This window comes from Stegostoma tigrinum, chromosome 2, assembly GCF_030684315.1.
Source record: "Stegostoma tigrinum isolate sSteTig4 chromosome 2, sSteTig4.hap1, whole genome shotgun sequence".
NCBI classification, from domain to species: Eukaryota; Metazoa; Chordata; class Chondrichthyes; order Orectolobiformes; family Stegostomatidae; genus Stegostoma; species Stegostoma tigrinum.
This window is the reverse complement of record NC_081355.1, coordinates 112,919,169-112,931,485: the sequence shown is the minus strand read 5'-3', so window position 1 is coordinate 112,931,485 and position 12,317 is coordinate 112,919,169. Positions and strand designations below refer to the sequence as shown.

Sequence of the window (12,317 nt, the reverse complement as noted above, 5' to 3'; positions counted from 1 at the left end):
TGGGATAACTGTTCCACAAAGGAAGAACTCTTCTCACTGTGAATGAGGAGGTATGCTATCTGGACAAACACCTTTCACAGAAACAAATCAGTTTGTACCTCAGTTGATATCAAGACAAATTGTTTCTGCGAAGTGTGCAACCCATGTTTCATTTACAAGCAGCATGCTGAAACATTACCCTGCTATCTATAACCAAAATGCAACTTCAGACAAAGTTTATTTTCACATCATGAATGCCTTGTTTCTTGCCAGTCTAAACTTACTGAATATGTTGTGGTGCAATAATCATATTTAAACTGTCTTTCTTTTACCCAACACAGGTATTTGCTAATTCTGACAAAGAGCATATTCGCCGTCAGAGTACACTTTTTTCCCTGTTATTCCTAGCACTTGGAGGTGTCTCCTTCATCACATTTTTTCTACAAGTAAGGTTTAATGATATCTGTGAATAAGTAGAATGCTGACTGGAGCTGGATTACAGTATTCAACCCTGCATTCTACACTGCAGGAGCTAAACTCATGCCTTATCCATTTGGTATCAAGAAAAAAAACACACACAGGCTCGAAGCACCAAGCAAACCACTGCTTTTGCTTGGTGTTCTTGAAGCTGGAGGGCCCTCAAAATGGGACCAGTTTAAGGAGTTGGTGGCATAGAGGGGTACTGGGGTGTGTACTGGTCCTAGTTATGTTTGGTGAGGTTCTGTTGTGTTTTGTTAAGTGGACAACCTACACTGATTATACGAAATCAAATTTGTGATGGGCTTCTCATCAATTACTCTGTCAGTGAGCAAAGAAAATAATCAAAGCAGACCTGAATAGCTATGTAGTAATCCAAATCACTGCAAAAAAGATAAGAAAACAAAACAGGTGTGGGAATAGATCAAATAAGTCATAAGAGTCTGAGATAAAAGACTCACTGGAGGCTGCCAATAAAATCTCACTGGAATGTATTGCAGCACTCTTATGGCAGAAGTTCATAAGACAAGCTACTTGGCAAGTGCACAGCAGATGACAAACATCCATGTTGCCGCTGCCCAGTAACCTCTACTTTCTAAAGGTTTGGTGTTTACAGAGGGATTCAATAGACAATCAACAATAGGTGCTGGAGTAGGCCATTTGGCCCTTCGAGCCAGCACCACCATTCATTATGATCATGGCTGATCATCCACAATCAGAATCCTGTTCCTGCCTTATCCCCATAACCCTTGATTCCACTATCTTTAAGAGCTCTATCCATCTCTTTCTTGAAAGTATCCAGAGAGTTGGCCTTCACTGCCTTCTGGGGCAGAGCATTCCATATATCCACCACTCTCTGGGTGAAGAAGTTTTTCCTCAACTCTGTTCTAAATGGCCTACCCCTTATTTTTAAACTGTGTCCTCTGTTTCTGGACTCACCCATCAGCGGAAACATGCTTCCTGCCTCCAGTGTGTCCAATCCCTTAATAATCTTATACGCCTCAATCAGATCCCCTCTCATCCTTCTAAACTCAAGTGAATACAAGCCCAGTCGCTCCAATCTTTCAGGCCAGTTCTGGGTAATTTCTTGGAGTTCCAGGGTCAGTCAACATTCCATAAATATTAACATATTTATGATAGGCTCCTCTCCTTGCTACATGTATTGTTTAGAGCTTTGAACACACTTAGGACAATGCCTCTGTAAAAATAGAACAGGGAGAAAGCACCAGGCAAGTTTCCTGAACTTTAACAAAAGGAAGTTCTATGATATTCAGTCCAAATTTCTAAAACTAGGATGCACTGCCCACTGATTTTTGTGTGGAATGTTTATTCAGTAAAATCTCTATGTTAACTCAGCTGCAGAAGTAATTTGGACGGTTATGTTATTCCTTTGAAGTATAGTTCCATTTTATCACACCACCTTATGCCTTTTTTAGGGCTTCATGTTTGGCAAATCTGGAGAGATACTGACAATGAGACTCCGATATTTAGCCTTTACGGCAATGTTGCGACAGGTAGGAACCACATATTAATATTTGGCTTCATTCCTTTGTTATTTTGCAGTGTGTAATTCTTATTTCTTATTCTTTGGACTCAGTAAACCTTGCCATCACTAGATTTAGCCAAATCAGTAGTAGTACGCTAGCAACTCTTTCACAGCAGAACTTCCCTCCATCGGAAGGTCAGACGTGGAGATGGCGCCGATAATTACAGAGTTCGGCACCATTCACAATTCCGCAGATGTTGAAGCAGTCCATGTCCAACTACAGTGAGACAACAATATCCAGGTTTAGGCAGGCATGTGGCAAATAATGTTTTCACCACAATGCTGCCAGGCAATGACTATCTCCAAAAGGAGAGAATCCTACCATCTTCCAATCGAATTCAACAGTGTTACCATCTCTGAATCTCCATTATCAACACCCTGGGGGCTACCATTGATCAGCAACTGAACTGGACTAGCCATGTAAAAATTGTAGATACAAGAACAGATTGAAGGCTAGGAATCCTGCACTGAGGAACACTGACTCCCCAAAGCCCATCCATTATCTACAAAGCACAAGTCAAGAGTATGGGCATTAAAGGCCAATAAATAACTATCATCAGATCAGCCATGATCCTAGCGAATGGCAGAGCAGGATCAAGGGACTGAACAGCCTACTCTTGTTCCTGTTTTCTGATGTCCTTTTAATCTACTGATAACAATTTGTCTTTTATATTGTCCTTATGGGTAAATAGATTTTTTAACTTTGCATTTGATGACTTTTAATTTTTGATTAAGTTAAAAAGAATGACCTTTCATATTCCTTGCTCTGGAATGGAGCTCAGATTACTTAAATCAGTTCTTTAATTGCTTGAAGATCCTCCCAGTTGTAAAATAGTCTGAAACATAAAAGAGCAGAATTGGGTCATTTGGACCTTCCAGTAATTGAGTCAAATTGAATATTGAAACTTAATTTGATTATTGAGTGAACTGAGATAAACTTAGCACTTTTCACAGGCTGCCTTTTACAAGCTTAAGGTACTGCATTAGATTGTTAACCATTGCCCAGAAGAGCACATGCCACATGAAATATTTGTTAAATGAAATAAATATTAAAAATAGAGACCTGTGCATAAAAGCAACATGATTTAGTGTTCCAGAACTTCCTAAAAATGTTTGCTATAGTAACAGTTAACTGATCAAGTGCAGAAATTTAGGGAAATTATGACATTAAAAATTACCACTGTAACTCAGCATCAGTGTTTCCTGTGATCCCTGCCATACCTTGGCCCAACAATGAAAAGTTAATTGCCACATCTCTGTGACCATTGACACCAATGACAATTGTGAACACTTTGAATTAACAGAGATAGTAGGAACTGCAGATGCTGGAAAATCTGAGATAACAGGGTGTAGAGCTGGATGAACACAGGCCAAGCGGCATCAGAGGAGCAGGAAAGCTGATGTTTCAGGCCGAGACCCTTCTTCAGAAGTTTCTAGTCCCGAAACGTCAGCCTTCCTGCTCCTCTGATGCTGCTTGGCCTGCTGTGTTCATCCAGCTGTACACCCTGTTATCTCATTTTGAATTAACATTTGTTTTTACTACTGAAACTTATACTCAAACAGAATGAGGCTGAACCTTTGCCTTGTATAAATATTGAACTCTGTTGTCTGTTCAGAGGATTCATCGGGTTTGGAGGAATAGAGTGTGGAGTAAAGACTCAGAAGTTTTACAAATATGGCATCAACTGAGCTCATTAATGAACTTTAGAACATTTTCAATTGAATTAATATAGGTCAGGAAGCACAGAAGTGGTTTGCGAGTAGGATTTTGTGTTGGATATGATACAGACAGCAAAATTGGATGTTAGGAGGTTGCCTAAGAGAGCAATTAAAAGTTAAATCTGGCTGTATCAAAGCTATAAGTGAGCCTTTGAGCAATAAGTGAGTTGAGGCAAGATGTGGAGGTAGGCTCTGGTAAGATGTAAAATTGGGTAACCTCTGTGATGGAGGAGGTGTGACGTCAGAAGATAGGCCTGTGAATTGTCTGGTTGTGATTAGTCTGCTTCAACCTGAGACAGTGACTGGGTGGGAGGTTAGAGTTACTGATTGTTACTTGCAATAGGGTCCAAAGTTGACGTCTTAATTCTTCCTAATAATTAACTCAAAATTGCATCTTCTTCATGACCAAATGTCAAATAAGCAGCAAAAACAGTCAGACTTAGAGAAGGGCTAATGACTTAGAGCTGCGTATTCGCAACATAAATATGGAATCTTTTTTCCTTTCTTTCCCCTTCTCTGGGATGTGGGTATTGCTGAATTTGTTATCCATCTATAATTGCCCTTTAGCTGAAGCTATCCACCCCCATAAACCCCACAGGCTTTGCATCTCTGAGGTTCCCATCCGAATTATCTGTGTCAGCTCCCCACATCTCACACCCCCTCTCCCAAGCCAAGCCCCCAAAGTACAAATTAACCATGCCAGCTGCCATACCCTGCACCCTCCCTGAAAACCACTGTGCTTATTACCATGGGGCAACACCATCACACATCACCCTGCTGTCATCTAGTTTCCCTCTTCCCAGTTGTCATCCCCCTTCCATTCGGCTTGCAGCCCCCAAAGATTTCAAAGTCTTTTTCCCATCCCCTGTTTCCCCAAACCCTTTATCTCTTAGTTTCTCTGGATGTACCTAATGGACTGACTGTGGCCCAACTCCTTGTGTGGCCTACCTGGACAGTCACAGATGAAAAGGGTCCAGACCATCGCGTGATGTCTGTACATTTTCCTGGGCACTTTTGACCTACACCTTGGACTGGGTGCTCTAAGGTCTCATAACTGACCATGACCCAGTGCCTGGAATGCAGAGGTACAGACCTCAGGACCAAGAACTCTCTGACTGGATGCCTGACTGTGGCCACCCTCTGGACTGGTTTCGGAAGTAGCTGTTGACTCACTGTGTTGGGAACCCCTGCCTGTGGATTCTGATGAGGGCAACTTCCTTAAGACTCTGAGACATAGCTGCGAGCTGAAGCTGCCAGGTACCTGTTCTGGTTTCCATGCTGAGAATTCTCATCTGGCTTGTTTAAAGTGCATGGTATGGTAGGGGCCTGAATATTAATGAGTCATGGTGTACCATTATTAAGGTGTTTAACAAGCTTTAATCTGATTGAATTAGCAACTTACTATTACCTAGCGAAAAACCTACCTCACCACTTGCCAGTTAATGTAAAAGCTACAGTGAGATGCTCCCGATGAAGAGATAGACCTGATGTGATTTTGCTACAAATCCCACCACAGCCCACACTGTTCAGGCCTCTCTAAGATTCCGCCCAAAGACTCATCTGGCTCTTGTGAAAGAGAGCTCCAGAGTTTAGTGCGAATGGGAGCAGGGGAGATAGAGGGAGCACTCAAAAAGGTATGACCAACAATTCTGAGGCTTTTTGTTGTACTGACAATGCCATAAAACATATGAAATTTCTAGGCTGTCTGTAATGGCTTGGTGTCCATCAAAGTCGATTGTGATAGGAATCTGATTCAGCATTAATTGCAAATAAAGATGGTAATGCCTGGCAGAATAATTTATAAAAGTAGTAACTGACGTTTATTGTGAGACATACTCACCACAATTTTACTGAAGTGACTCCAGCAAACCTTTCAGTTGGTTTTCTGAAATCATCAAATTTCAATAACCGTACAGCAAATCACAAACTTCTTTTTCAATTAACATTTTAACAAATATTATTCCAAAGTAATTGTGTACTAATTTAGCCAAGCTAAATAGACAGGTAATTATACACTAGTCTCATGGCATTTTATATGTAATATAACATGTTAATTCATTTGTGTGTTGTGTGTGTATATACATATATATTTAGGATGTTAGCTGGTTCGATGATTCGAAGAACAGCACTGGAGCATTGACTACCAGACTTGCAACTGATGCATCTCAAGTTAAGGGGGTATGTATCTACCAGTGCCGTTAGGTCTTGACCATCCCTACCCGTCACAGAAGTCAAAAACTGTCATGAAATCTAATTGAATTATAGTAAATAAAGCGACAGAATCATAGTCTTGTACAAATCAGAGGGAGACCATGTACCATCAACTCTACACCGCTTCTTTCAGAATGCAGTCCAGTTATAATGGGAACTCCAGATGCTGGAGATTCCAAGATAATAAAGTGTGAAGCTGGATGAACACAGCAGCCCAAGCAGCATCTCAGGAGCACAGAAGCTGACGTTTCGGGCCTAGACCCTTCATCAGAGCATCTGATGAAGGGTCTAGGCTCGAAACGTCAGCTTTTGTGCTCCTGAGATGCTGCTTGGCCTGCCGTGTTCATCCAGCTCCACACTTTATTATCGTACAGTCCAGTTAGTCCCTTTTTATTGCCCCATATTCCAAAAATGTCTTTGATTTAATTCTTAAACCAAATAAATATATCAGTGATTTAAGAGAGGTAAGATTCCACATAATCCTGTTTGCACTCAGAAAAAATATTTGGAAACAGCAAACATTGTTTTAACAAGCACATTATAAACTGGCACTCTTGATAAACCAGTAAAATTTATTTACCTCAAGTACAGCAGTTTACTGTGTTATGGTGATCGCTGCGATGTCCAAGTAATCAGTTAAGTGTGTGAGGGGGAAAGGCTGTCTGCTGGTACTTTTTATTTAAGACAAAGTTGTATTATTACTTCAGTGATTTATGCTGTAAATAAAGTATAACTGTGATGTGTATATCCATGCATTATGTTTCTATTACTCTGTGTTTTTACATTATATGGACTTCTTGATCAACTGGAATATTTGATCAATTGACACACTCAGGTTCCATAGGTCCCAATTAATAAAAACTTTGTATCAAATATTGTATAATTTGATGATCAAATTTGGTATGATGTTTTACATTATAGTTAAATATTTATTTTAAATATCTTTAGTACTTCAAGTATTTTATTTTGTAAATCAGACCTCTTTAACAAATGCTCCAGAGTGACTCCAGGCTTGTTTATGGCCTCCTAATAGAAAAAATTATTAATTTTTGAAAATATTATGAATGTTTTTTGTGCAGTTTCTGCCTTAGAAGTTTCACATAGATATCACATACAATGTAGCTATTTTTTCTCAACTTATTTCAACTCAACCAAAGCATTCTGTAAACAACGTACTTCAAACCTCTCATCAAGCATAAAACTAATCCCAAAATGCTGCAAAAAGCTTTATTAAATGTTGGGCAGTTAACACAAGTGCAAACATTGAAGAGAATATGGATGTTATTTTCTAAAATTATTTTTAATGAAGAATTTTCTCTATTCATGTCTTTATATAGGCTACAGGTATCAGACTTGGTTTGATTTCACAGAATATAGCTAATTTAGGATGTTCAGTTATTATTTCCTTCGTCTACGGCTGGCAGCTGACACTATTGATCTTGGCTATTGTGCCAGTCTTGGCAATAGCAGGATTGATACAAATGAGAATGCTCACTGGACATGCCAGCAAGGACAAGTCGGAACTTGAGAAAGCAGGAAAGGTGAGTGATTTTCAGCGGGGGTAGACGGCATTTGATAGCACTTTGATTTGTGCTCTTGGGATTAAATGTGGCACTCCACTCCCTGCGGGTTTGAATCCAGCAGGTGGCTCGTGTTTCGCCTTCCTGCCTATCCTTGGCCTCCAATGCAATTATAACAGCAGTGGGGGTGGCATCAGTTGGCAAGCTGTCCAGTGGGCCAGTTGAAGTTCTTTAAGGGCAAGTGATGCCAACTTCACGACCTTATTTAACCAGGAGCTGGAGAGGCCCGCACCATGTAGCTTGTATGATCATTGGAGATCCTCCTTAAAGCATAGATTCTCAAACTGTGACTGTGATCTCCTGCAACCGATACATCGAGAGCTTTTTAGCTGTGGGATCCGTTCTTCTCCTGCTCAAGCTTTATGTGTGGCCACATTGCTTCCTATACCACATTGTTTCCTTAAAATGATTCAAGTCTTTGTTTCCCACAAAGAGAAATGACTTTTCTGCATCTGTCCTGTCAAGTCCCCTAAGATTTTGTATGTTTCAGTAAGGTCCTCGCATTCTTGTATATTCCAATGAGTCCAGCCTATCCTCAAATGACAGTCCCTGCATGCCTACGATCAGCCTAATGTACCTCATCTGGACTGTCTCCAGTGCCGGTATTCCAGATGCCTGATATTTACTTTCACAGCAAGAGCAGTAAATAACATGTTGTTTCCAGATGAAATGTTAATCACAGGATGTAGTTGCAATCATTATTACACCAGTGCGCGCATAGAAACACAGAAAGGGACACATTAGCCACAAAGGTTTGCATTGTGGAGGAGGAAACAGAATTACAGGGTTTAAAAAAAAAACCCTGACCTCCAAGACTCCCACTTCTGGTTGTAAGCGAGGTAGAACCAAGTTTTGCTTGATGATCAACCCATTCCTTGGAGACAGGTTAGTCTTTTAAATATTATAATAAGACTGTGTGTCTCATTTAAGTTCACTCTGAAATTTAACCCTGCCTGATAAAGTTTTCAGGCTTCAGGAAACATGCTGGCTAAAACCTCACTCCACAGTGAGCTCCCCCAGCCGCTGCCCCAAGCTCTGTGATTACCCATCTATCATGTTGCATTCTCCCTGAGGTTGTATGTTACTGATACGAGTAAAGATAGTCTGTAAGAAATAGGGTTTTAAATTGGGGGAGGGCAGATTTTAACAGAATAAGGCAGGATCTGGCCAGAATAGCCTGGGAACAGCTTCTTCTGGGTAAATCTACATCAGAACAGTGGCGGGGATGGGGGCCATTCAAAAAGGAATTGATGATAGCACAGGTCTGACATGTTCCAACGTAGGAGCAACAAGACCAGAGAAATATGGATGTCTATGAATATTCAGGACTGGTAAGAAGGAAAAGAGAGGCTTTTATCAGGTACAAAGGGAGTAAATTATCAGAGGCCCTATTGGAGAACAGAAGGTGTAGGATGGATTATAGAAATCACAAATCATTAATATACACCACAAACAGCTTGGGCTGCAGCACCTCCCTGATGGAAGCAAAACTTCCAGCCACAAAAGCGTCCTTCTAGCATCTACCACTGCTTGTCTGTCCATCAGTGTTGGACCCAACATACCACTTTGCCTCGGATCCCACTTTTTTGACCATGAGAGGCTTTATCAAAAGCCTTGTTAAACTCTCTTAGTTCACATCAAATCATTTCCCTCATCAGTGCTCTTGGTTACCTTCTCAAAAATTCTGATCAGTTCGTCAAACATGACCTTCCCTGATTAATCTGTGTCTGTCCAAATGCAGATATATCTCTCTAATTCCTTCCTGTTGCTGAGGTTAGATGTAATTTCCTGGTCCATTCCTTCCTCCTTTAATAATGGGGCAATATTAGCAGTTCTGCAGTCCACTGTCACCTCACTCATGGCCAAAGAGATCTTCAAAGCTGCCACCAGAGCCCCTGATATCTCCTCCTTTGCCTCTCTCAACAGCCTGGATACACCTCACCCAGGCTGCAGACTTAACTACCTTTTAAGGTTGCTAAACCTTCTAGTACCTCCACTCTCTCAATGTTAGTATTTTAGTATTTCACTGCCCTCCACCCTGATGTTTATAGCTGTGAAGTCCTTTTCCACTCTGAAAACCAACAAAATATTCATTGAGAACTGTGCCCATGTCATCCATAGACAGATAACCTGTATGGTCCCTAATGGGCCACACTCTTTCCCTGATTATTCTACTGCTTTTTATATGTTAAAAAACTTTGGGTTTCCTTTATTCTCCCAGCAAATGCTTTCTCATACAATGCCTTTGCTTTCCTAATTTTCTTTTTAAGTTTGGCCCTGCACTTGATATACTCCTTTTAAAGAGTCTGTTACTAAGCCCTTGGTATCTGTCATGAGCCTCTCTATTTTTCTTAATTCTACCCTTATGACCCTTGAAATCCAGAGTGCTCTGCATTTGGCCGTACCCTTTTTCTTTACAGGAACACATTTGCCATGCACTTTCACTATTTCCTCCTTGAATGGCTTAAACTTTTCCAACACTGCAAGTCCCTGATTCCAATCGACTTGGGCCAAATCATAATGTAATTACCCTTTGTCCAGATTAGAACTTTTATTCCCATCCTTATCCCTTTCCATAACAATGTTAAATATAACTGAGTTATGGTCACTTTCTTCAAAATGCTCCCCTGCTGTTACTGCTTCCACCTGCTCAGCATCATTTCTGAATATTAGGTTCAGAACTGTCCCCTCCATTGTTGGGCTTTCTACGTACCGACTGAATAAATTCGCTGGATGCTATTTAAGAATTTTGTTCCCTCCTTACTTCGCAAACTAAAAGAATCCCAGTTAATATTTAGGTCATTAAAATCAACTATTACTGACTTACCTTTCTTATACTTCCCTGAAATTTTATCACATATTTGATGCTGTACCTCTTCCTGACTGTTTTGGGGCATACTGCACACAGAAAGCAGATTATTTGCCCTTTTTTGTGTTTTTTGGTTCTTTGATGATATCATTGCTCCTGACTACAAAAAACTTGATTCCATTATTACAGTAATGCAACATCCACCCTCTTCAACTCTCCTCTCTATTTTTTTTGTGCACCTTATAGGAAGCTGTCATCCTTTTCTATCCCTCTCTTTATTGCATCTGAATATTCTCTGACCAGGAATGGTGAGCTGCCAATCCTGCCCATCTTACAGCTAGCTCTTGGTCATTGCTATAATATTATACTCCTATGTGCCTATCAGGACCTTCAACTCATCTATCTTATTCTTGAGGTTCTTGCATTAGACCTGCTAAGATCCCTTCTTTTTTATATAGCCAATGTTTTTTCCTCCTTTCTAGACTCACTTACTTGGGTTTTAACTTCTGATTCCATCTCAGCTTCTTTCCCCCCTGAACTACTTGTCAGGATCCCACCACCCTGCTAGTCCAATTTAAATTCATCCCAGCAGCTTTAGCAAAACTCGCTGTGAGGATGATATCATTCCTGTTCATATGTAACCAGTCCAACTTGTATCGGTTCCACCTCTCCCAGAAATGGTCCCAATGCCTCAGGAAATAAACCCTCCCCTCCCGCACCATCTCTCCAGCCAGGCATTCAAGAAAATACATAGTATTCTTCTATTCCTATGTTTACTCCAGCACGGCATCGGGTGTAATCTGGAAATGGCTCCTCGTGAAGTACCTCTTGTCAATTTCCTGTCATATCTTCTAAAATTTCCCTTACCCGGCCACTAGGGAGGCAACATATCCTTGATTGACATCTACAGTTGCAGAAGCATCTGGGTACTCCCCTCCCTAAGATATGCTGTTGCAGTATTACCCCACATCCTTCTTCCACCTCACCCTCCACGTAATGAAATGTCCTATCCACAAGCCTCCCAGCCTGATGAATGCACTGTGATGACTTCGCTGCTGTTCAAGCTCCAAAATGTAGATATCAGGTTGCTTTAGCCAAATGGGATGGCCTAGTGGTATGGTTGCTAGACTGTTAACTTAGAGACTTAGATAATGTTCTGGTAGTCCTAGGTTCAAATCCTGCTTTGTCAGATGGTGAAAGTTGAATTCAATAAAACAAAGTCTAATTTACTTTTTTCTTAAAACTCTAATTAAGAAACTCATGCTAGCCATGAAATCATTCTTAATTGTTGGGGGAGACACCCATCTGGTTCACTGAGGTCTTTTAAGGTAACTGCCATCTTTACCTGGTCTGGACTATATGTGACTCCAGACCCTTCGCAATGTGGTTGACTTTTTACTGCCCCCTGGGCAATTAGGGATGGGCAGTAAATGCTGGCATTGTCAGCAATGCCCGCACAACTCTCAATGAACATTTTTAAAAATGATGTTTCCTGAACATAGGGTATTCCAGACTGCCAGAGGAGCCTAGGATTTTCCCTAATGTGGAGGAAAGCCTGAACTCCCCAGAAATACTTCTATTAATTAGAATGTAGATCATTTGCTTTTATTTTATCCTTGCTTCTACTTAGGAATAGGCTAGAAAAATCTTGTTTTCATTTATTTCCCAAGTTCTACTCCTGCCTGCTACATGTCTATCTGCCTGTCTGCAAGGGTCCTCTCTTCATTCACTCATCTCAATGATGCCGACTGCCTGTCCTCACCTTACCTGGTCACCTTTACTTCCAAACTGTATAAGTTTACTGAACTATTATTAAAATCAAGCCGTTGAAATTGGACAGTGCTACTTTGGAACGTCTTATTCCAAAAGTCTTCATCAGTGGTACTGCTTTGTTAGTCTACCAGAAAGGAATCCTAGTAATAGCTATGTAGCCAACCAGGTCAAGGTTAACATTCAAAGTTGATGGGAGAAGTTGAGTTTCAAGATTGGCATTTTG

The 12,317-nt window shown here is 40.7% G+C and overlaps 1 protein-coding gene across 3 annotated transcripts in view; it reads left to right on the top strand.

Moving 5' to 3' along the window:
* The window catches only part of abcb4 (ATP-binding cassette, sub-family B (MDR/TAP), member 4), a 107,179-nt gene that overhangs the window by 76,696 nt on the left and 18,166 nt on the right, over positions 1–12,317 (top strand). For all 3 annotated transcript variants that reach the window (XM_048552762.2, XM_048552753.2, XM_048552768.2), the window contains exons 18-21: positions 321–425; positions 1,893–1,970; positions 5,816–5,899; positions 7,270–7,473. In XM_048552762.2, the coding sequence (XP_048408719.1) occupies positions 321–425; positions 1,893–1,970; positions 5,816–5,899; positions 7,270–7,473 (471 nt within the window). The remainder of the gene's footprint in view (positions 1–320; positions 426–1,892; positions 1,971–5,815; positions 5,900–7,269; positions 7,474–12,317) is intronic.